This window comes from Glarea lozoyensis, assembly GCF_000409485.1.
Source record: "Glarea lozoyensis ATCC 20868 chromosome Unknown GLAREA11, whole genome shotgun sequence".
Lineage (NCBI taxonomy): Eukaryota > Fungi > Ascomycota > Leotiomycetes > Helotiales > Helotiaceae > Glarea > Glarea lozoyensis.
The window spans coordinates 513,192-536,913 of NW_007360985.1; the positions used below are offsets into that span (position 1 = coordinate 513,192).

Sequence of the window (23,722 nt, forward strand, 5' to 3'; positions counted from 1 at the left end):
GGACCCACGCAATTGAGCTAGACTCAGAAACCTATCGTCACTTGAACGATATTCATCATCAACAGCAGGAATACGGATGTCGCGTTGCTCTAACTTTAGCACTTCAGACGGCTTCTTCCTGTCACTACATTTTGCACCATTTAATAACAGAAAAGTTTTTCAACTAAACAGCTTCGCGATAAAATTATGAAAAAAAAGCTATTGACTCATAGAACTAGCCAAACTATTCACAAAGCTATCAAAGACTGCATCGTCCGAGCCTTGTGGGCAAGCAGGCTAGAACAATGGCATGCTCTACTTCACAATTTTTTTATTTCGCTTCAACATTGGCAAAGCAATGATTTCGGATAGGACTGCCACCATCGTCGCCGCTGCAATTGCATTCAAACGGTATATCTTAGGCGATTCTATAAAAGATAAAACACCTAGAGTCTAAAGCTAGCATCGAGACTATGCTAAAAGTTCCTAGGAGAGTATGGTTCCGGGGCTGCTCGGATGAAAGTAGGAGCTGGAGCAAGTCGCAGATTTCGCTTATTATTATTTCCTGTTATACAACGCAAGTCGTCGCATTTGGTATTCCTCATAGAGAGCGTTAGCGATGATACCGGATCTTAGATCGTTACTGCATGACTGTAGTCTCGAAGTCTTGCTCCCACAACTTGACCATACATTCAATCTCAAGGCTAGTCAGAAAATGTGGTTTTGTCCTGTTATTACACAGATAACCTCGAAATGAATTCCATACTGCAACAACAAATCTAGAATCCAGAAGGTAAAGACTTCAAAAAAATTACTCTTCAATAAAACTACAGAAGCTCACCTCTTCCAACGTGGATGCTTTTGTGATACCTCATTATAGCAACTCTAGACCAGTTAGCGAAACTAACGGCTGGTTTTCTAAATATGAAAATTACTCGCGAACTTAATAACTAACCTAGAGTTAGACCTGCTTTACTAGATAAGTTTATATAGTTAGTAATCGCCTAACAAAAGTCTGCAATTAATCAAGACGCCATGTACGGGGAGCGACACAAAGTCAAACAAAGCTAACACAGGTAATTATCTTAGCTATCCTGTAAGTTACTAGCATGTATGGTTTATTCTTGCACCTCCAATTCCTCGACTCTTAAACTTAAGAATCAACTATCCCACACTAACCGCACACCTGCATCTTAGTTGCTAATCGCTTCTGTACGAATATTCGTTCAATTGGAAGAAGAGGCTAATTCTTTTTTTTTCAACAAAGCGAGTCTCGAACTTATGTTCATGATATGACTATCAAATCATTCTAGGAATATGAAGCACTTACCCACACTTCCTTCTGCTTACTGGACCTCACGTCACTTGTCCCTCTCGACCCCGACTAGACATATCAAGCAGTACTCATCTTCTCCTTCAACCACCGCCCAAGGGGCATAGGCGTTCTGAACTGCGTCAACCTGTCCACCCTTTTCATCTCCCACAACCCCTTACTAGCCACCAACGCCGCAGCCTCAGACATCCATCCAAAATACGCCAACGGCGCAGGCAATTTTCTCATCTCTACCAACTTCGATTCAAGTTCCCCCACGCTACCCTCCCGTACAAGTTCAACCTTGGTCCCACATACGTTCTCATACACGGCAGCCAGCTCCTCGATAGTGGTGTTGCCGGTCTGAATTTTGAAGATCCCCCCTTTGCCAGCTTGTACACCCTCGCCATGCAACAAAATATCAATGGTCCACTCCGCCGCATCAGCTTGAGCAATCCACGGATGCTTATCGGTTTTCCCATGATCTCCCCAATATTTCATCCTCGGCTTCTCCCCAGCTTCAAATGCTCCAGGTCCATAGGGTGACCATAACAAGTCTGCAAAAATCCCGTTGATGATGTAGACTGGCTTGATGGGGCTGGTATTAGCAACTTGGTGCTGGAAAGCCTTGTGGTTATTGTAATGCTCAAAATCTCCGAACTGAATGTTCGTCCAGTCTCTACTCCACGAGGAAGCGATGAAGATCTTAACATCAGCTCGCTCCGCGGCACGCAGGAGGAGGAGATGGCCATCGAGGTCTAGGACTGGAGTTGGTGCATAGGCGTTGATAACTACGTCGACTCCGGATACGGCTTTTTTGAGAGCTGGTATGTCGTAGTAGTTTGCGCTCTGGACGAAAGATTCGAGCTGAGAGAATATGTCGGGGTTGAGAGTGGTTGGGTTGCGGCCGAAGCCGCGGACTGAGAGACCGCGAGAGAGAGCGACTTTGGCGAGCAATTGACCAAAGGAGCCTGAAATTCCGGCAATGAGGATGAGCATGATGGAGCAGGAGTTTAATATGGTTGGGTTTTGTAAGTTATGGGATGGAGGCTCTGGTAGGGGGTGGTGTGCGGGTGTTCAATTAATGTCACTGATGTGAGGTATTGAAATCGCAGTGAGGCTTGTGATGAAAAGAATTGTGGTTTGAGGATGATATCGAACACCTTGCATAAACTCCACTCTCATTATATATTCATTCATCCCTCTACTTCTGTGGTTTTGTTGCAACTTCGTCGCTGCACCGAAGAAGCGGGTGTGTCGGCGGAACTCGGTGTACAATGTTGTTGATGACTATTGCAGAGTATGATACTCGGAAGCGGATTTCTATATTCAATGTAAAAAGCCCCCTTTAACGACATGAATGATGGTAAATTAGGAATAATGTTGAGTGTTCATCACCAATACCTCCAAGTCTTTCGGCTCGGAAGGGATCCTTCTTAAAATGTTTACAAAGCCTGCTTACGATATAGGACATCCACTCTTGGATTTCCACTTTTGTGAGATTTTAATTTATCATTCTACCGGAGTACCGGCTCGAAGCAATTTGAACACCTAATTATCACACTCAATAAGAAGAATCATACATGGAAAGCAGCAGTTCACAACTGAATGTTTCTGATCCGGCAGAAGACTTTATGAACAGAAGTATGATGAAGTATGAATAATTCATTTCATAATGAACTGTAACCATTTTGAATTATTCTTACAACATGTTTTAATCATTATAGTGGAGCATATCTTGCGATTAGTGGTATTTGTCCTTAACAGTCCGCAAGTATTGCTTGAGTTAACACCACGGAGAGTGTCACTATGAATGTTGACACATCTACAATAGTTTGATGTTAGAAGGTATTGAGAGTGAATTCAAAAAGAAACTTTGCGGGAGAGCTGCAAACAGATAGTAAAGCACATCAGTTACATATATCTGAGGAGTGCTGGCCAGAAATATGTGATTATTCTTGCAGGGGTATCACCTCTTCCAATGAACCATCTAATGAAATAGATTAACTTGTCTTCTTGTGGTAATAATAAGTTTATCAGGGGCGTTATATTTGACTACACTTGTCACGGACAGATGATCGTGAGGTCCCTAGTGCCACTAAGTAAGAGACGAGGAGACAACAAGAAGCAAAATCGGAACAGATCGCAAATTAGAAGATCAAACATATTATAATTAAACGAGGGTAGCTATATGTCGTGCGTCACGATCCCCAAACATTTTTGATAGCCATAAGATGGATGCGTGTTGAACTTTATTCCATCTCCGCCATTCATGTCCACCATATCCCTAAACAACCTGTGCTGGAATAGTCCGTTGACAAAATTCTGGACTCTCTAAATCCAATAGCAGTGATAGGCGGATGCCTGATCATCAAGACCATTTCTTCTCAGGTCCTTGACTCCGCTCGGGTCGATGCCCCACACACCAAATCCAGCGCAGTTTGGATGTCTATCCACAAAATTAGTCTCAAGCTTGTTCAGATAATCAAGGAAGCAAGATAGATGGATTACTTACTCCCAAAGTGTACATCTGTATGGCCAATCACCTGCAAAAACAGATGTAATAGTATCATCCCAGCCATTTTTGAGATTGTCTATTGGAAAAATTAGCACACATTTCGTCATCTCATGTCTTGAGAAAGTAATCTGAAAAGCGAAAGCACATACAGCAAAACCCGATCTCGTTGGAAAGAGACTGGTCTCGTCCTCCAAAGTCCGGGTTAGCGAAAACATGGATGAATCCAGTTGCTTGTGCGGAAAATTCATCGTTGCTGGACTTGAAGTACGGGATAAGAGGTCCAGAGACTTTGCCTTCAGCAGTCCAGGATTCATCGATTACGATCTCCGATATCTCATCGCGGATTGCCACGGCGGAAGAGAGAGGCAGCAGAGCAAACAAGGTTGCCGTGATGGAGGGGATAGAGTACATCATGTTGGATGTAGTTGGTAGTTGGATTATATTGATGAGTCGAGTATTTGATTGTTGCTGAAGCTGATGGAGAGTATCTAGAAGTGGGAAATTGTTGTATTTATACATCAATCTTCAGCTCAAGTACTGCACAGAAGAGACGACTTCATCTCCAAATCATCGCGTAATGAATTGAGGTCTTTCGGTGACGAATGCATATTTCTGTAGATGTGTAGGTAGTTTGATAGTTGTTAATGTAACTCGGATCACTCTACCTGTCTGAGGGTACCTGCTGGATGTAGCACCATGTCGTAAGGCTATACGCCTTTTTGGAGTAACCTCGTATAAGCTTAGTCCTTTTGAGATGTTTCTAGAATGGTCAAATTAAATTGCTGGAAGAGAACTCTTCCGAGAGTCAAGGGACAGCTTGGCGGTGTGGTTGGCAGGGTCAAATCCAGTCAGCCCCTCGAGACTCTAAACCATTTTATCGCCACTTTCTTCAGATTATCTTCTATTGTGAGGAAAGACACCAGATCATAGATTCCTACGATCTACGTTTACTTTCAGTTCTTTACATAGCCAAGAGAGCTTTCTAGTACTTAGCTATAAGAAAAAATTGATTTCAAACATATTTAGAAGAGGGTGTCGTCAGCTGCTGTGAGCACTTGGCGGCATTTTTACCATGGTCAGCATGCAATGTCATGGTCGAATTTGAGAAATTTATATGAATTGTCAAGTGAGATTGTACACTCATGCAACATCCCAACCTATTTTGTTTTGGGTGGAAAGAAAGACGTCGTGTTAGTCTCGCTTAAGAAAGCTAACAGACATTTCTTTTTACAAAACATGTCCGGCAATGAAATAATCCACGAAAAGAGCGCAGCCATGGAAATCTTTAAAAGGGACATATTAACAGGGAGACATCATTGGATACGGCCTGTTTGTCAACTATTCAAGTAGTTTTTCACAAAGCATCCTGTAGACTAGACGATGGACTTGTGAGCTTGTGTTCAGTATTCAGCTTCCGACTGAGACTGGACTCTCAACAAGGAAGCAGTGACGCGTAGACCGGTTATATGACATTTGATACGAGTTTGATAGCATTTGATCGAAAGCTTCGAGGGAGCAGGGGAGCCTGGTAATCATAATGCAATGACATCTTTTGATATTCCATAGTCTTCTGGTTTCTCTGACTAAAAGTGTGACTAGATTCGTATGATGGTCCAGGTGGCCGTCTTTGCTACCGGTCATCTAACTGACTCGTAGTAGCATCGCCTGCTTCGCTTACTAGCATTTATACACCAGCCATGTTGTCACTATGCAAACAAGACTATGAACCTGGCCCTTACTTCCTCATTTCTACCAAAAAGGGTCTCATAACGGAATTTAAAGCTGGCATAATAGCTTTAACAATGACCACGCATTAAAAGAAGACCTACATGATGTTGCTCAATTCTAGACACCTTTGTCTACGAGCCGGGGTGACACTGAGGGCCCCAATTGCGTCGTTAACCTGGAATACTACGAGTTCGCAAGAAGTAGGTAATGTCGGCTCGGGGTTGGCAATCAAACTTCCATCTGGGCTGTTGAGCCGTGCTTAGGAAGTGCGCGACAACAGCTGAGATCACCTGTAGCTGGAGTTAAAGAAGTCTTGTGATGTTAACCATTTGATGCGTTCCCACTGTCCACACTTGGGCCCATACAGTTTGAAAGATTCGGTGACTATAAAGTGCGATATTGCAAAGCTTTTTCCTTGCTGTTGAACCACAATTCTCATTTGTATAAATATCGTGTAATGACTGCACAAATTGACAGCGTCTTTAGATACGTTTATCCTTAGGTGTGCCATACTGCGCCTTCCCCACGAAAGCTACCGCGTTTGAAACAGCAGCTTCTGCTTCCTTTACCCACCCCAAGATAATACCGGCCCCGAATGTATCATGAGGTGCATCTTTAATTTCCATCAATTCAACCTCAGTGCCCATCGCTTTCATTGAGCTCGCAAATTTGACATGGTCATCGTACAATACTTCCGCTGTCCCAGTCTGAATGAACAATGGAACTTGGCTTTTAAACTCATGTCCCAAAAAGGAGATGTAAGGATGGCTTCTATCTCCTCCTGGAGGAGTGAAACTGGATGCTCCCCACTCTAGAAGTGACCCTTTCATGTAATCCGTGTTCGCTCTGGGATGTGAGTCCAGAGTCAGGTGATTGAGAGTCAAGTCTACCCAAGGGCTCCAAAGTAACCCAGCTCGCGGCGACGGCAAAAGTCCCTTTCCGTCCTCGCTCAGATATCGGATCATGGCTAACACTATGTTTGCGCCAGCTGATTCTCCAGATAGGATGACGTTTTCTGGACCAACCTTGAGGTGGTTTAGCACATAGTGATAAGCCGTCAATCCATCCTGTAAGGCAGCTGGAAAATGAGCGTCTTTTTCTACTGACAAGCGATACTGCACCTGCAACACAGGTCCTTTCATATGTTTCGCAAGCACCTCCGGACCCCAACCGCTTTCCAGCGGCCGGCATCCACCTAGTACATAAGCACCGCCGTGAAAATGAATTGTGATCTGTTGTGCTAGTCCACCGGTAGACCCTGGTGTGTATACGGCAGGATACCAGGCAGCTCCGATAGTAGACGGACGGACAACTGCATCGTCGACGATACCACGGTATATTGAGGGAGTTGTAGACGGGGGCGAGATGACAATGAATCGATCTTTTAAAAAGCCGGGTTTCAGTGATTTCGGTGTAACGTAGCGGACCGTTGAGGTGTATTTCCACCAGATGAGAAATATATCTAGCCCAGTTGCCTGAAGATAGGTCCAACGAGGGTGCTGACGAAGGTGTTTAGGCTTGCGGTAGAGAAAGATGTATAATATCTGTAAGGGCAAAGTGATGATGAGGAAAGTACCATAGAGAAACTTGTAAGGCTGGCGAGTCAATCGCCCATAGTTTTGAGCTTCCATCTTATAATGATTAGTATCTGGGGCACCCTGATTAGAAGTATGTATTCGTGACTTTTGGAAAATGGGCAAAGATGATCTTGTCATCAACGAGGGGGTGTTGTAAACCATTGAGAGGGGAGCCTGCAAGAGCTCTGACCATCCAACATGTTGGTTCTGAGCAACATCGACAAACCAAGACCGATCATTGGAAGACCGTGAGTGCATCCAGATTATATGGTGCCGTACTCGCCTGCTGGTGGATGAAAATTGCCTGCCGCACGCGTTTGCCTGGGCGCGTGGACTTTAACCAGAAGCGCTGATTATCCGTAACATTAAAGAGTGCATCGCGGAAGAGCGCGCCTCCTTGGCCTGGGATGACCAATATTGACCGCAACCTTGGAAGTCGATGGAATAAAAGAGACATTGTTCATAGCCCAGGTGCTCCCAGGTCCCGTCATGAACAGCTGGAGGAGTCAAGCGCAACCGGCACGGACCTTATTTACGTGGGATGAAGGTTGTCGCAGTCGCTTCCTCCATCGATGCAACATCGATATAACTCTGGGAATGCGCGACCGACAACTCCATCTCTATTTTACTCCGACGATTGGCACAGCACTCACTACAGCAATGTCTGGCGAGCAAATGACCGTCGATCAACGCGCGTCCCGTCTAGGCTACCGGTTGGACTCGGTTTTCCAAGGAGTTATATCGACCACGGCGTCCGCAAAACCTCTGGCTCATAGAGGAGTGCACGTTACATATGCTGGATGTTCGGTCTTTGTTACGTCTGTCTCGGGTCTCCTCGCTAGGCCATGAAATCGTTCGATCTCTTCCAAAATATCAACAGCTCATGGAGCATGCACCGCACGTAATAGCAACCCTCGGTCGAATTACCCTCATACATATCCATTCGATCAACACAATCTACCTAGGTATGGAACCTTGATTTCAGAAGACTGCGTTTCTTGCAGGCAATACGGTTTCTTCCCTTTCCTCCTGACCTGCGAACGATGCTGTTTCGAGTGCCTAGGGTACAGTCAGTCGCTATGGGCAATTACCAAGACTCGTGCCGCCAAATGCTTTGGTCTTATGCCGCTTCAGATGAAGCATCTGCCAACTATGCGAAGTATCCCTGGGTATTACATAGTTTGGCATGCACACACTCGGAAGCGGCGATTCGAGCTTGTTAGTGTTAAAGCCGCCAAAGAGCTCGCAATAAAAGTTCATGGGTCAGTAGAGAAGATGTCAGAAAAACTATATGTCAAAAGTGTGAACGGACTTTCAGTGAAAAATTATACGAAATTTCGATTCCTCCAAGACGCACCATTGCAACAGCCATACAAGGACCCGTCCTCTCTACTCTGGGGAACACCTGACGAGCAGGATGATTACTGTGGCATGGCCGCTGTCGCGTTTCCATTCGTCATGCAGAGAAACAGTCCCGAAGACGGAGTATGGTGTGGCGGGTGTAATCGAACGTACCAGCAATTTGTAAGAAGGAGGCTGCCACCTCAAGTAATACTCGACAAGATCCCGCCTGGTATTAGAGAATCCGATTCTCTTCTAAACGCGGTCCACCGTGCCAGATCGAAGGCTGGATTTCAAGAGCACATTAAGCATTGCTCAGACGGGCTGACAATGGCGCCTATGACTTGATGATTGCAGTCCACCTGCCGGTCTGCCGAAAACTCTAAGCTCATAGGATGATACCCTACAGCAGTTGTAACTGATGACACGCGAATCGAGCATCTTGGGATCGCGTTGCCTTCTTCTTCACGAAAAGAGGAAATACACTAGGGTTGGTGAAAAAGCACAAATTTTACCCAGATTACCAGTACCCTCTAATGTGAATGAGTTGGATCATTCCGGGCTAACTGTTAAAGAGACGACACATTAGCGAAAGCTGTGGGCTCGTGAAATACGCCGCTTATATCCAGGACATGCAAACTCATGGAAGTGCACTTCAAATGTATTTGGGACCGCTCTGATCCGAGCATGTTCATTTAGATCACTTCATTGTCCAAAGGATATGTGCATGCTCCAACCTGAGCACGCGAGAGACGTCGTAGTCTCGTTCGAAAAATCCGAGTCGCTAGTGTCCAGATGGCCAAAGAGATTGAAAATTTCAAGGCATCCAGCGCAATTACATGGCTCACCGATGGAACAAAGCAAGATTAGAAGCTTAATAGACACTGGCTTGATACTTTGCGTTTCAAGAAGGTATAAATTCAATGCCTTTGTGTTCTCAGATCACATGATCAGTTTGTGATCCAGAGTCACGAGACCCTTGGTCTAGATCAGGCTTTTTTGGTGTTTGTACAACTGGCAAATCTACCTGGCTAGGGACCTTAAATCGGCCTTCAGTTTGTCTGGAATCCAGTTGCATTATCGCCACTCGTCGCAATAGTCACTAGCAATTCCTCCAGGAGCACTAAAGACACGAACCAGGATGTGTTACTCGTTGCACCGTAGAACCAACACCTGCACCGCCACGAGATTACTACCAACAAATCACCACGCAACCATGCACACATAGCATTTCTGGAAGCAAGCTTTGCTGCTCATCGGCGTTTCCATCATCTGATGTGCAGCGGTATGCAGCAATGTTGATGCAATGTTTCAAGAACGGGCATACTTTCTCTTGGGCTGTTGGTTTCGATGAGCAGGGTCTCAGTTATATTTTTAGTCCCCTTTTCTTTTTATCCGCATGAGTCTGTAAGATTGATGAAAGTCAGTAATATCTCAGACGATCTCAGCCAATTCATTCGCTACGAGACACGAATACAGAAAATCATCAGCTGCCAAAGGCATACGGCTACAGTATCTTTGCTCCTTGAACACCGACTGAGCAAGCGAATGATGACAGCTTATTTCTTCTGGAAAGAAAGTATACGCCCCCAACAGCCCAGCGGTTAACCGCGTCTGGCGTGCCGTTAGTTGTGTCACTGGGCGGACCGGAAAGCCTCCATGCAATCATGGCCGAGACTGTTGGTATTAGATTACTTAGCCTCAACGATTACTTTGTGAATGCTCTTATTCGCATCCTCCCCCAGCCTTTGAGAAAATTTACGGATTCTACTTGTTTTTTACGATAGTTTTTAATTACTGCCCTGTAATCCTTCGATTCGGCCTACTATCTGTAGCATTGCCACTCCTGCTCCTTTCACCTCGAAACCTGAACCCAACGATCAATTTTCTTTTCATCGTTATCACCATTCATCATTCGTGTCTCGTGGATGTCCATCGTAGTGTAAAAAAAACTTCATTGGAGCCAATTTGGCAAGAATTACCCTCAATATGGCCGGAACTTGTCCTTATGGGGGATTATGGTAAGCCAAACCTTCTTTTCAAGCTTTGCAATTCTAACCATAATACAGGTTTGAATGTCTTATGACCAATCCAACATTCCAAGGCTGTTGTACTAGCAATCCATGTTCGGACGGATGCCCACCAGATAACCTTTTCGCAGCCGGTTTACCAGCTGGAGGAGTAGCAGCTACCAACGAGCTCAATGCTAAATGTCCATCGGGATCAAACTGGTTTACCTGTGTAGACCAGACACCCGCGGGTTCATTCCAAGGATGCTGTAAATCAAATCCATGTAATGCACTGGGTTGCCCTAGAGCAGACTTAGTAGCCGCGCAATTCAATAGTACATCCACGGCGACGGCGACGTCGGCGTCAACTTCAAAGTCGTCGACTTCAGCTCCTACCGCGACACCAACCACTTCGAGTACCTCTACAACAAATCCAATATCGAGTAACGTCACATCATCACATCCTAATAATACACCCATCATAGCTGGAGTTGTAGTGGGAGGTGTGGTCTTGATCGCGTTAATCGGATTCTTATTTTGGTATCTTCGCGATAGAAGGAGAAAGGCCAATAGTCCCGATCCCTCATCTATGGCGATGATGAAGGTTCCTGATAACGCTGTAAATGCCGATAATGGTGAGTTTTCGACTGATTTCTTGAAGATTTAAGCATAGCTAATGATCTCACCAGAAGGCTTCTATGCAGTGGGAGGTATTTCGAATGGTATCCGTCCTGATCACGACACCTCAAAAAACGGAGGCTACACGAAAGCTGCTACACAGTCTCCTGGTCCGCCTCCGTATTTATCTCCGCGGCATCTATCACCACATCCCTCACCAACCACGGCCGGCTTCCACGATAATCGCGTCTCTGCCTTGTCGAGGTTATCAACTAGCACGAATGGACAGCCTGAGGACGCTTTGATTGCGCCACAACAATTGGATAGTACCGAGATAGGAATGAGGGATCACAGTAGGGAATTTGCGGTTGAACTTCCGACGACGGAAAACCAAGGCAAGTTACGAAGTCCGCCGTGAGATGGTGAGGATGTTGGATTGTAGAGTTGGGTTCTTGTTTATAGTTCTTTTAGTAACTTGTTAGGTGCTATAGCTGATCTAAGGGAAAACACTGCGCCATGGCGTATCCCGCATATGCTTCGGTCTTGGAAGCGTAGGGTACGCATTTAATAATATACCAAACTCTGAGATGTGTAGTTCAATGTGTAGTAGTGAAGTGTAGTTAGAAGTATGCAAAGGCTATGTTAGGAGTCAAGGATCATAGAACATAATCCTGAGTTAGCTGAAAAGCAAACGGGTTTATTCAATATACCTGCATAATCAAAATATAATCAGCTGCCATATTAGGAAGCCTAACTACGCCCCTCTAGAAAGAGAAGAGCAAGAGCATCTGTGGAACGTGGCAATTTTAAGTCTGCACAATCAGTTTGGCAGTAGACTTATATTTTAACTCATTAGAATCCAGTATGCTACAGATTTCTGGAAACGTTAAGTTTCAAGTATACTGGAAACTGTAGCAAAATTGTCGTCAATAGTTTCAGCTGTGAATAGTGAAGACTGGTGGAAGACATGATTGGTTAAAAAACCGAAAATATGGGTCTTACTATCCATCGACCACCCACGGAAAAGAATCCTTAGACGATACCAAGACAGTCTTTCCTAATGTCGTTCTCCATGATATTCAGTTGATTTGTTTTCTACATACTATATTTCCTATGTTGAATAATCTTAAAGATAATGTTGAAGCACCTGACTCATTTCGAGAATCGTCTGAGATAGTCATCCATGAACTCGATCCTCAGCTCCAGCACAATTTGAGTTTCAAGTTCATATTCTCATTGACGCTTTGAGAGAATTACATAAAATGGCATCAACCTCTCCGACCATGTCAGAAGACGAAAAACAAACACATCTAACCTACATGCGCGAAGCCTTAGCAATGGTACCTCCCTCGGTTCTCATATATATCCAATCTAATACACGCAGGCCGAATTAGCACTCCAAACTTCAGAAACACCCGTCGGATGTATAATCCAGCACCCAACCCACGGCACCATCGGACGCGGCATGAACGCCACAAACCGCACCCGTAACGGGACTATGCACGCTGAATTCATCGCCATAAATCAGATCCTCGCTCCGCCGTCTCAATATACCCCTGATATACTGAAGGAGTGTACATTGTATGTAACGGTGGAGCCTTGTATCATGTGTGCTTCCCTGCTTAGGCAATTCGGGATTAAGAAGGTCTTTTTTGGGGCGAGTAATGAGAAGTTTGGGGGCACGGGTGGGGTGTTGGATGTGCATTTGGGGAATGGACGGGGAATTGGGGGGAAAGAAGGGGATTATGAGGTTAGCGGGGGGTGGTTGAGGGAGGAGGCTATTGTTATGTTGAGGAGGTTTTATGTGCAGGAGAATGAACGAGGTGAGTTTAGTGGGATGTTTTGAGGGGAAAGTGCTGATTTGTGTAGCTCCTGAGCCGAGGAAGAAGGCGGAGAGGGTTTTGAAGCTGGAGGTTGAGCCTTTGGGTGAGCTGAGTGGGAATGGGGTTGATTGAGGTTGGAAGGTGGAAATTTTTGGTTAACTTGACTATTGCGATACCCCAGCTGCCTGCTGTGTGTGCTCCTTGTCATTTAACCTAGCAATTAGCTAGATGACTTTTTTGAATGGGCAAGATTGTCTTAGATCTACTCCTGATTGGGTGTTTAGAATATGCATTGAGCAATTATAGGGCATACTGTAGCAGCAGCTCACAGAGTAGCCATAGAGACTTAGCACACAATAAGCCAGCGAAGTTTTCGAAATAAACTCAAATACAAACTCAATATACGCCAAACCTCATAGATGAAGGTTTCCAGTTATATACAGCCGTTTTCCCTCAGACCTTTTCTCAACCTTGAAGCCCCTTCCCGGTCTTCTCAGCTTCTAATTCTCTCTCAGCCTGCTGATAGTACTTCGCTGTATCAACACCGTGTTGGTTGTGATTGACAAAGTTGAACCATGGAATGACGTGTAGGAAAACACCTGTGTATCTCGAGTTTCTGCTGGCTACACCCTGCATGTATGGGGTCAGGGTTGATGTGCCATATAGTGGCTCGCCGGCCTTGACTTTCGACACCATTTCCTTCATATCCATATCGATCTCCCGCTGATTCTCTTTGAAGCCGTAAAATCGCACTACAAATATCAGTCATACCCCACCGATCTCTTTGAAGGGCTTCAAACGTACGTAGTGATGACTGATACGTGAGCAAGAGCCCTGCACCGACGCTGATAGCACCAGTTAAGCGCATAATAGGAGGGAACGCTCCCTTTCCTGCTCCCGCTGGCGCAACTCTTTCCCATGCAAGCATGATGATCGGTCCTAAAGCTGCCCATCCGGCGCCTGATGCATAATCTGAAGGTCGCGCATATCTCCACACTCTCTTAAAATGGCTGTTCGTAAGTTAGTTACACTCCATTCACCGCGCTCCTTTTTCCTTCGCGATCGTTCTCGTTGAGGTGATGCTTACGGATCGCTGTCGATGAGCTATAATGGGGGGGTTCAATTAGCTTTCAAGCTTCACAATGTTGCATTGGAATGGGAATCACTTACGGGGTAATCGGCTTGAACCTTCTTCACCGGCACATATGACCTGGTCTCGGTGTTGGACATGTTGGAGGCCCAATGCGTCGACAATCGCTGTGTGAAGTTTATGGATTTCGTTGTCCCTCGATTGTCGTTGCTGAGCATCCGCTATTCCACGCTAGTGTACGGTACGGCGGCCGAGCCATTTCGGGAGCACCAAAGCGACCAAATGCGAAGTCGCGTCCCTCAATCACAAGACGCGATACTTCGTGTAGAGAGCTAGCACCGGCCTGGAATTTTGATTTTCAATGCTGCACGACAGATTCTGGACTCTGAATTGTTGTCTAAGTTCTCCCTCGTACCTTTTCAACAAAAAGCAAAACGATGTCTTCCCCAGGAGTAGGATTATCGACCGAGGGACCCTCTGCCGGCGGTGGAGCTTTCGAACATGAATTACGAGAAGAGGACGATCCATTCAGTGAGCATTATGTGCCAAAGAGACTACAAGGGGCTTTTCCGGCGGATACAAACACGAAAAGTAAAGCATTGGCAGCTGGATTGGGCATAGATGAGGAGGTTGAGGTGACCAGAAAACCCCGAGCTCCTAGGGTCAAGCTCGATGAGCATCGGTATGTGGAATGTAGTTGGTTTGAAGCTCGAACTAAACGATTTACAGACTGCTTTCAGCTGCTGGTATCCCTAAGTTACGGAAGAGAGCGAAAGATCATCTCAAATTCAAGGGAAAGGGCCATGAAGTATTAATACCCTCTATGATCTTGTAGCCTACCATTGACGCTCCCCCGATAGTTTTCAGATGCCACCAGACTCCTCCAATTTTATCAACTATGGCTAGATGACTTATTTCCAAAAGCTCGATTTCTAGATGCTCTCGCGATGGTGGAAAAAATGGGACACAAAAAGATGATGCAAAGCGCACGAGTAGAGTGGATAAATGAAGGAAAGCCAAGATCTTCAGTACACGAAGACTCACTCTTCGACGAACCTGTGCTCCCGAGACAAGATGACGATGGTCGAGAAAAGACAGCTCCAAGAATTGCGCCAATATTTGAAAAAGCCACGACTGATAGACTAAAGACACCTGTTGCAGATGACTTTGACGCTTTGTTCGGAGATGATGATGATATATACGATGCCACGCCAAAGGCTGCCCCAGCTAAAAACGTAGGAGAACCTGTATCTCAGACTGATTCGTTATTTGGTGGTGGTGCTGCAAGCATTTTCGGTCCTAGGAAGGAAATATCTGCACAGGAAGAGTTCCCCGAGGACGACCTTGATGCCTTGCTGGCAGAAGAAGATATGTTTCGGAATAGCTCTAAACCTACCCCTACGAGCAAACCTACGGCCCCATCGGATGATTTTGATGATGAAATGGAAGCGATGCAAGGGATGGATTGGTAGCATACAGCTCTGGAGCAAATGATTAATGAGTGTTATTAGGTGCATTTTGCGGCGTTAGGTATTGGGTATCGAGGTTGGCTAGCACAAGGGAAGGTTCTAAAGGTCTATATACCACTAGGAAGTAATCGGATCATCACAAACAAATAATGTATGTGATATAACTTTTAAAGATTGATGTATGGTTTCAACGTGCAAGCGTCACCATCTCGCGTAAACAAGTAATTTACACCCCACCATCCTCATGTTTCTTACAACCCCACACCAGCCTTTCCACAAGGCTGACGACCACAACAATCATGGCCGATAGTCTTGTCGACTCCCTAGAAAGAGTCCATCTGGACTCAAACCCAGGAGATGATACTACGGATGACTGGATTGATAGCATTCTTGATTCTCAACGGCCACGCAAGCGGGTGAAGCAGGATCCAGAAGATTTGAAGCGATCACTAGAAGAGAAATATCTTACTCCGTCGACCTCATTTTCTACAGAATGGCTCAACAAACTGCAACAGTATGCCTGATTCTGATTCCAGTGTTGATTTGCGTAGCTAATGTCATTTCTATACAGACGGTGGGATACCCCGACAGATTTCACGACCCTCTTCAAAATTGCGCCGACCCAGACTCGTACTATTACGCGATTTACACGAGAAGGCCTCGAAGGTCGGGTTACGGGATACAAAGAAGTCACAGTTCCCGCGAATAGTGCCACGGCGAAGAACTCGACATCCTTCTTGCGAAAGCCAGCCAACAGAGCGGATATGGTACGTGGCGCAGCTGGGTTCTTTCCATTTGCTCCTGGAGGTCTTGAAAGCGTAGAAGCTGCTGCTGCTCTAGATGAACAGAATATAAGAACCGAAAGCTTTGCTGGTGCGAATGGTGGAAAGAGCAAATTGGAAAGAGTCATTAACTTCAGTGGCGAAGGAGGGCTCCTCAGCATACCACCAGGATTCACAAGAGGCTTGGATTTCGAAAAAGTAAAAAAAGACGAGGTAGATCTTAAAGAAGCGGAAGAGGTTGAAAATGTCCTTGAAGAAGAGCCTGATAAAGAGCCCGAGGAGAATGGCCTAGATGCGGGCGACAAAATCTCGGACTCTGAAGATCCAGATGGCGTTTCAGACGAAAGCGAAAATGATGATATAGATTCCCTCTTGCCGGTAGAGTTTCCAGCTCTGCAACCACATGGAGTATTGGCTGCGTCGAGTGCAAAAAGGGGAGGAAGAGAATGGGCACATATGGTCGACGTCAAGCGAGAAATCACCAATTTCCGGGAGCTAGTACCTGATATGGCAAGAGAATGGCCTTTCGAACTCGACACTTTCCAGAAAGAAGCTGTGTACCACCTAGAAAATGGCGACTCGGTCTTCGTTGCTGCTCACACATCCGCCGGCAAAACGGTAGTTGCTGAGTATGCCATTGCTTTGGCCGCAAAGCATATGACTAAGGCTATTTACACGTCCCCCATCAAAGCTCTGAGTAACCAGAAGTTCCGAGACTTTAGGCAAATTTTTGATGAAGTTGGTATTTTGACAGGAGATGTCCAGATATCGCCGGAAGCCAGTTGTCTCATCATGACTACTGAAATCTTAAGAAGTATGCTTTACAGAGGAGCAGACTTGATCCGAGACGTAGAATTTGTAATTTTCGATGAGGTCCATTATGTCAACGATTTAGAGCGCGGCGTCGTTTGGGAAGAGGTCATTATCATGTTGCCAGCGCATGTCACCTTAATTTTGCTATCCGCTACAGTTCCCAATACGTATGAATTCGCCTCATGGGTTGGTCGGACCAAACAGAAGGATATATATGTCATCTCTACCCCTAAGAGACCTGTTCCTTTAGAGCATTATATTTGGGCAGATAAAGGCATTCACAAGATAGTTGATGCAAACAAAAAATTCATTGAGCAAGGCTGGAAGTCAGCAAATGATGCTCTGTCTGGAAGAGACAAAGTAAAGCGAGATGCAGAGCCTGCTATTCGGGGAGGCGCTAATGCTGGAAATGGAAGAGGACGTGGTAATGACCGCGGGGGTAGAGGCGGAAATCAACGTGGAGGTCAACGAGGTGGCTCTCAGCAGCGAGGTCGCGGCGGCCCACCAAGAGCCAGCCACAATCCGGGTCATATGGGCAGAGGTGGACGACCTGGTGGCCGTACATCAGCTGCACAGGACAAGACTCTTTGGGTACATCTTGTTCAGTTCCTCAAGAAGGAGAGTCTGCTGCCGGCCTGCATTTTCGTGTTCTCTAAGAAGCGTTGCGAGGAAAATGCCGATGCTCTGAGCAATCAGGACTTTTGCACTGCAACAGAGAAAAGCGCTATTCATATGATCATTGAGAAATCTATTGCTCGTCTCAAGCCCGAAGACAGGTTGCTGCCTCAGATCGTAAGACTGCGAGACTTGTTAGGACGAGGTATTGCAGTACACCATGGAGGTCTTCTTCCAATTGTCAAGGAAGTCGTGGAAATGCTCTTCGCGCAGACTTTGGTTAAAGTCTTGTTTGCAACAGAAACATTTGCAATGGGATTGAATTTACCCACTCGGACGGTTGTCTTCTCCGGGTACCGAAAACACGACGGTCATTCTTTCCGAAATTTACTGCCTGGCGAATATACACAGATGGCTGGTAGAGCTGGTCGGCGAGGACTGGATACTGTAGGATCCGTCATTATTGTTGCGCCTGGTGGAGGCGAAGCTCCTCCTGTGACTGAACTCCGCCAAATGATCCTAGGAGAAGCGTCAAAGCTTCGTTCGCAATTCAGGTTGACTTACAATATGATTCTGAATCTCCTTCGTGTCGAGGCTCTGAAAATTGAAGAGATGATCAAGCGAAGCTTCAGTGAGCATGCTACTCAACAGCTTCTTCCAGAGCATGAAAAGTCGATCAAGTTGTCTGAAGCAGATTTAGCAAAAGTAATCCGCGAGCCATGTAATACTTGCGACCAGGACATTGAAGTCTGCCATCAGGCTTCTCAGGATTTCAAGCAGCGCAGTTTAGATCTTTATCTCGGCTTACTGGCCACACCGGTTGGACGGCGAATGTTCTGTCCCAGAAGACTGATTGTTTACAAACGGGATGGCATCCGCACGCCGGGTGTGCTGCTTCGAGACGGAGCTACCAATGGTGCTACACCTACGGTTCACGTCTTGGAAATCAAATCTCAGCGTGATCAGCGTGATTCAACTGATTTGTTACCTTACTTGCCAAAGTTTCGAAAATCGTTCACGAAGCTCCCTCAAGCGAAAAAGCACATTGCCACGAGGACTTACCAAGTCCCGATTGGCGATATCGAATGTCTTACCAGGACTGTTCTCAAAGGCGTTATACCTGAAATATTCCATGGCGGCGATGCTTACAACAAAGCTAAAGATGAACTCTTCCGCATATGCAAATCTTGGGAACTCAGTGAGTGGAACGAAATGGATGTGAGCAAGGTCAATGATCTCCAACTCAGAGATATCATCGCTGCTCGGTTCGATCAAGCGGCGATTGCGCAAAAGGCTAAGGCACTGGCTTGTCCACAGTTCCTCAAGCATGTAAGTTACGAGGCTCCATATCATCAACTAAACTTGTTCTAACTAGTCAAAGTTCGCAATGTGTCACGATCAGTGGCTTATCCAGGAGAATATTACCCAGCTGCGACAGCTGATGTCGGATCAAAACCTCCAGCTTCTACCAGATTACGAACAAAGAATTCAAGTCCTACGTGACTTGGACTTTATCGATGAAAGCTCAAGGGTACAACTCAAAGGCAAGGTTGCATGCGAAATACACTCCGCGGATGAGCTTGTGCTTACAGAATTGGTTCTTGATAACGTTCTTGCTGCCTACGAACCTGCAGAGATCGTAGCTCTATTGTCGGCTTTCGTGTTTCAAGAGAAGACTGACACCGTGCCGAACTTAAGTGGAAATCTCGAAAAGGGTATGAAGACGATAATCGAGATATCTGAGAAGGTTAATGAGCGTCAAACCTACCATCAAGTCATCCTTTCTTCAGATGACTCCAATGACTTTGTCTCACGTCCTCGATTTGGCTTGATGGAAGTCGTATACGAGTGGGCGCGTGGTATGAGCTTTAAGAATATCACCGATTTGACAGATGTACTGGAAGGTACTATTGTCAGAGTTATCACAAGACTCGACGAAACGTGTCGAGAAGTTAAGAATGCGGCTAGGATTATTGGCGACCCAGATCTGTTTACAAAGATGCAGACTTGTCAAGAGATGATCAAAAGAGATATCACAGCGGTTGCCTCTCTTTATATGTAGAGGTACCGCAAGTTAATCTTATGGTTATAGATATGGAACAACTTATCCCCCTAATGTCATGGAATCACGAAGGACGAATTACAATGTTGGAGTCCGCAAAACAGTAAATGGCGGCAGTAATGCACCATTATGAAGACAATAAAAGCGTTCACTTGGTAGATTATGTCAAGTAATCTTTTGGGTGACTTATATATCAGCTGACACACCGAAGGCGCATTCCGGCTTTCGCTTAGAAGGGGGTGAAACAAGGCTCGATCACAGCGCAGCGAAAATTGAAACAACGAATCGAGAAACTTCCATACAAAAAGTGCACAGACCTTTCAGAAGAGAAGCTTCATTCCCGTCTACCCGTGCGACTAGTGTGTCTTGGTCCCGGTAGATGTGGTGATCTAGATGCATGGTACTACACCATCTGCGCGAGCTTGAAGGGCTGCGACACCACATGTTTGGCCGGCTCTTTGAGTGGCTGTACGCCATGACGACTTTGGGGATAACACATTCTCGTTTTAAAATCATCTGATCATGTGATAGGAAGAGTGTCATCGGTAGGTCTTTGAAATCTGTGGAATTGTCTCAGCCGTTTGCGCCGTTGTTCCAAAATGCCAAAGAGAGTATCAAAATATTCGGCAAGCTGCGAAGGCGGAATACACCAGGCAAAATGGTCTAAGCTAGACAGTGTTGTACCCACTTGCTCAGTAAAATGATCGACTATTGGGTGCAATTCGTTATCCCAGAGGGCAACACCTCCGGATAGCTCCCTACCAGTTCTATAAGTTTATTTCTTTCTCCAATTTCTCTCAAGTTTCCATTCTTTGCTCTTCAGTTTCTTTCCTCCTAATCACTATAATTAAAATTTCTTTGCAATTTCCTTCCATTTTCCAATCTTTAGAACTTTTAATTATCCGCTAAACCGTCATCATGCGTACTCAATCCACTCTCTTCTTCGCGCTGGCCGCTTTTTCTTCTACCGCATTTTCCTCGCCTCTTACCGCCGAGATTAAGGCAGCTATTGTAGCTGTTGGACGAGACTTCAATAACCTCTCAGAGCGTCAGGTCACTGAGATTGTAGCAATCGCAGAGAAAGCACAAGCCGATGATGAGCTTTCCAACATTCAGGCGGCCTCAGCCGCTGTTCACTCTCAAAGAAGAGGTACACCAACAGCTGAGGAGATTGACGCTCTTCTAGCTGCTAATGCTGCCAGCCATGACGGCGAGACTGTCGACAAACGAGATGATTATGAGGATATTAGTCAAGAGGAAATCGACGCTCTTCTTGCTAACGCCGCCAATCACGGTTCCGCTACCGAGAAAAGACAAGACGATTACGAAGACATCAGCCAGGAAGAGATCAACGCACTCCTTGCCAACGCTGCCAATCATGAAGGCGCCACTGAGAAGAGACAAGATGATTACGAGGACATCACTCCAGAGGAAATCAACGCTCTCCTCGCTAACGAGGCAAATCACAACGGAGATTCCACCGAGAAACGACAAGAAATAAGCCAGGCGGAGATTGACGCTCTTATTGAGGCTAATGCCGCAACTCATGCCGGAGAGGCGGTTGACAAGAGACAGGATGTTTCCCAAGACGAGATCGACGCTATTCTAGCCGCGAACGCAGCAAGCCACGCTGATGAAACTACCTCTGACGAGAGTGGTGAAACAGATGCGTCTGCACTGCAAGCTCAATCTGATGTTGTTCATGCTAGCTCGAAGAGACAGCAGGTCACTCAGGAGGAAATCAATGCTATCATTGCTGCTAATGAGGCAGCTCATGCTGATGAGACTACGGATTAGATGCTGAGCATTGACGAGATCATCCTCCGTAATTTTGGGAGCAGCATAAATGGATTTAAATTGTACATAGTTGACCGACATGAGTTTGGTAATTGAGATCTGGTTATGGAGATAGCAGAGTTTGTCTACACTCTTTAGTATAATGGTCTCATGACCCTCCTATGCAGTCGCAATCTGAAGCAGGAATGGGTTGCGACATGTGCTATAATTATGAGCAAACCAATAAATTTATACGCTCGTTCGGATTTCGGAATACTGGTAGTCATTGCTTGAAGCTGTTTGTACCGGATTGACACTATGTTTCGCGAGTCTCAGCCCTTTCATCGAGTAAGGTAACGGTGATCTGCCGTTACACTACAATCCAGAAGTGATCACTCAAGAGGAAATAGATTCAGTAGCACTATTAAAGAAGCAAAAGTCTATTGTGTATTATTGTAAGGACAGTGTTTAATATTATGAATCGACCTCCATCATCCCCTCAACCCCCAACCCAGTGGACACCGCCACACTTCTAAGTACTCTCTACCAAGACTCATGTCTGGTCTTCTTCAACTTCAACATAAAAAATCTAATATTCTCCTTTTTTTTTCTTTTGTTTGTTTCCGGTTTTTGTAGAAACATTTTTGTTGACGCATTCATTATGGAAAGGAGTGTCTATGTGATCCAAAAGAAACGAAGTGAAATATCGATATTTGCTGCAAGGGAAAATGGCAACGCCACCGCTCACTGTTCCTTGGCGGGTGGTGGGTTTCTGACTTCGTCTTTGAGTAGGTAGAGGGCTGGCTCGTATCCTAGGTATGTCTGAAAATCGCCTCTGTTTGTCCATCCATCTTTGCCATTATATTGATTCTCATCAGGCCCTTCCGCAGCCTTACAGTCTAGATCATGTAATTCCATAAGAGTGTCGTTGTAATTCTCCAAAATGAAAGTGATTGTAGGTTTCTCCATGCTGTTGAGGTATTAATTAGTTATTTATTTCTTTCAAACAGGCTAAAGGATCATTGTGGTGCTTACAATTTTGGGTTTGGTACAATAAATTTTCCATCTCCATCTTCGATTTCAAGGAATGCAGTCTCTCCGGGTTGTCTAATCGTAGGCTCTACTGCCAACTGTCTCTTTAGATTCTTTTCCACGAAGATAGCTGCAGGCATCGTATATTCGAAAATAACAGCATACAGTGGAAATACACAGTGGAAATCAATGACCAGGGTGGTGTCATCAATTTCTGTGAATCCAATCGTGTGGCCGATGGTACACTTAACTACTGTTATGTCGTATTTTTTGAGAATCCTTACGTCGTTTTCCTTATAACAAGGATCTTGAGCAAAAGTTTTTATCTTGCAACCTTTACCCAACTTGCTTTCAAGTATATTCTTAATCTCTATAAGAGCTGCGTGTTGTTTGTGGGCTTTTAACAAGCCGAGCTCAAGCCCTGGAAGCCAAGTAAGCCCGGTTAATCCAAATGCAACAATCTTCTTAATGTTTTTCGTATCAGCATTTTGGAATAGATCTCGGAGTCTGAGGTATAATCGGGTCTTTTTAAACTCGATAACGGCCTGCGTAAATAACTTTTCGGCACCTGGTATCTGAAGCTGCTCTTTCTGGAACAGTTTTTGTCCATGTTCTACTTCTTCTTGGGTCCATCCGAACTTGGAGTAGATTGTTCTATATTAGTTTGTCAGTAAAGAGGTGCATAAATTGGGTTCAACGTACTTAATAGCCTCCCTTGTCTCCTCTTCAGAAGGATTAGGGACAAACTTCGCACTCCCTTCTTCGATTTTCTGGTCTCGAAATTTTTCATAATTGCTTCTGTCAAACGTGCCATACCGAGGCCAGTTCGTAGTATACCAGTTTACTCTCTTAGCAATTTCCTTATTCTTCGCTCCATTTTCCATTCCCTTTGCCAGATCCAAATTGAGAGACGATATCCGGATACCTTGCTCTTTGACTTCACAACCAAGGCCAGCACCCTCCTCGCTTTCGTAATGTTGTACGACTGGTTTTTTTTTGGAGAAATCCAGTTTAGAATTTGAGGAATTTGTTCCTGACATTTTGTTGATATGATGTTTAACGTTGGAAATTATTAGATATCGTTAAAGTGATGTGAAGAAAAGAAAGTCAAGGGAGAACCCGTTCCTTTTATAGATTTACTCCCTCAGAAAGTTGTGAATAACAGTCCTATTGATGAG

At 45.3% G+C, this 23,722-nt stretch overlaps 11 protein-coding genes across 11 annotated transcripts; 6 read left to right on the plus strand and 5 right to left on the minus strand.

The window, feature by feature from the left end:
- Window positions 1–1,372: 1,372 nt before the first annotated feature.
- Window positions 1,373–2,290, minus strand: GLAREA_11080 (NAD(P)-binding Rossmann-fold containing protein; the record flags this gene model as incomplete). The annotated part of the gene is made up of 1 exon (XM_008079269.1): window positions 1,373–2,290. One exon carries the CDS (start codon window positions 2,288–2,290, stop codon window positions 1,373–1,375), a length of 918 nt encoding a protein of 305 aa, XP_008077460.1.
- A 1,335-nt stretch (window positions 2,291–3,625) lies between these two features.
- Window positions 3,626–4,223, minus strand: GLAREA_11081 (uncharacterized protein; the record flags this gene model as incomplete). The annotated part of the gene is made up of 3 exons (XM_008079270.1): window positions 3,626–3,740; window positions 3,807–3,885; window positions 3,959–4,223. 3 exons carry the CDS (start codon window positions 4,221–4,223, stop codon window positions 3,626–3,628), a joined length of 459 nt encoding a protein of 152 aa, XP_008077461.1.
- A 1,796-nt stretch (window positions 4,224–6,019) lies between these two features.
- GLAREA_11082 (alpha/beta-Hydrolase) lies at window positions 6,020–7,276 on the minus strand (the record flags this gene model as incomplete). Its single annotated transcript, XM_008079271.1, has 1 exon — window positions 6,020–7,276. One exon carries the CDS (start codon window positions 7,274–7,276, stop codon window positions 6,020–6,022), a length of 1,257 nt encoding a protein of 418 aa, XP_008077462.1.
- A 990-nt stretch (window positions 7,277–8,266) lies between these two features.
- Window positions 8,267–8,803, plus strand: GLAREA_11083 (F-box-containing protein; the record flags this gene model as incomplete). Its single annotated transcript, XM_008079272.1, has 1 exon — window positions 8,267–8,803. The coding sequence occupies one exon, from the start codon at window positions 8,267–8,269 to the stop codon at window positions 8,801–8,803; it is 537 nt and encodes a 178-aa protein (XP_008077463.1).
- Window positions 8,804–10,444: 1,641 nt separating this feature from the next.
- GLAREA_11084 (uncharacterized protein) lies at window positions 10,445–11,500 on the plus strand (the record flags this gene model as incomplete). Its single annotated transcript, XM_008079273.1, has 3 exons — window positions 10,445–10,476; window positions 10,525–11,099; window positions 11,154–11,500. 3 exons carry the CDS (start codon window positions 10,445–10,447, stop codon window positions 11,498–11,500), a joined length of 954 nt encoding a protein of 317 aa, XP_008077464.1.
- An 865-nt stretch (window positions 11,501–12,365) lies between these two features.
- GLAREA_11085 (Cytidine deaminase-like protein) lies at window positions 12,366–13,037 on the plus strand (the record flags this gene model as incomplete). Its single annotated transcript, XM_008079274.1, has 3 exons — window positions 12,366–12,422; window positions 12,467–12,905; window positions 12,952–13,037. The coding sequence occupies 3 exons, from the start codon at window positions 12,366–12,368 to the stop codon at window positions 13,035–13,037; spliced, it is 582 nt and encodes a 193-aa protein (XP_008077465.1).
- Window positions 13,038–13,370: 333 nt separating this feature from the next.
- Window positions 13,371–14,135, minus strand: GLAREA_11086 (uncharacterized protein; the record flags this gene model as incomplete). Its single annotated transcript, XM_008079275.1, has 4 exons — window positions 13,371–13,657; window positions 13,710–13,915; window positions 13,993–14,009; window positions 14,076–14,135. 4 exons carry the CDS (start codon window positions 14,133–14,135, stop codon window positions 13,371–13,373), a joined length of 570 nt encoding a protein of 189 aa, XP_008077466.1.
- Window positions 14,136–14,432: 297 nt separating this feature from the next.
- GLAREA_11087 (uncharacterized protein) lies at window positions 14,433–15,467 on the plus strand (the record flags this gene model as incomplete). Its single annotated transcript, XM_008079276.1, has 3 exons — window positions 14,433–14,677; window positions 14,725–14,803; window positions 14,856–15,467. 3 exons carry the CDS (start codon window positions 14,433–14,435, stop codon window positions 15,465–15,467), a joined length of 936 nt encoding a protein of 311 aa, XP_008077467.1.
- Window positions 15,468–15,763: 296 nt separating this feature from the next.
- Window positions 15,764–19,736, plus strand: GLAREA_11088 (P-loop containing nucleoside triphosphate hydrolase; the record flags this gene model as incomplete). The annotated part of the gene is made up of 3 exons (XM_008079277.1): window positions 15,764–15,978; window positions 16,036–19,003; window positions 19,056–19,736. The coding sequence occupies 3 exons, from the start codon at window positions 15,764–15,766 to the stop codon at window positions 19,734–19,736; spliced, it is 3,864 nt and encodes a 1,287-aa protein (XP_008077468.1).
- Window positions 19,737–20,654: 918 nt separating this feature from the next.
- Window positions 20,655–21,533, plus strand: GLAREA_11089 (uncharacterized protein; the record flags this gene model as incomplete). Its single annotated transcript, XM_008079278.1, has 1 exon — window positions 20,655–21,533. The coding sequence occupies one exon, from the start codon at window positions 20,655–20,657 to the stop codon at window positions 21,531–21,533; it is 879 nt and encodes a 292-aa protein (XP_008077469.1).
- Window positions 21,534–22,256: 723 nt separating this feature from the next.
- GLAREA_11090 (uncharacterized protein) lies at window positions 22,257–23,584 on the minus strand (the record flags this gene model as incomplete). Its single annotated transcript, XM_008079279.1, has 3 exons — window positions 22,257–22,482; window positions 22,548–23,198; window positions 23,247–23,584. 3 exons carry the CDS (start codon window positions 23,582–23,584, stop codon window positions 22,257–22,259), a joined length of 1,215 nt encoding a protein of 404 aa, XP_008077470.1.
- Window positions 23,585–23,722: the final 138 nt, after the last annotated feature.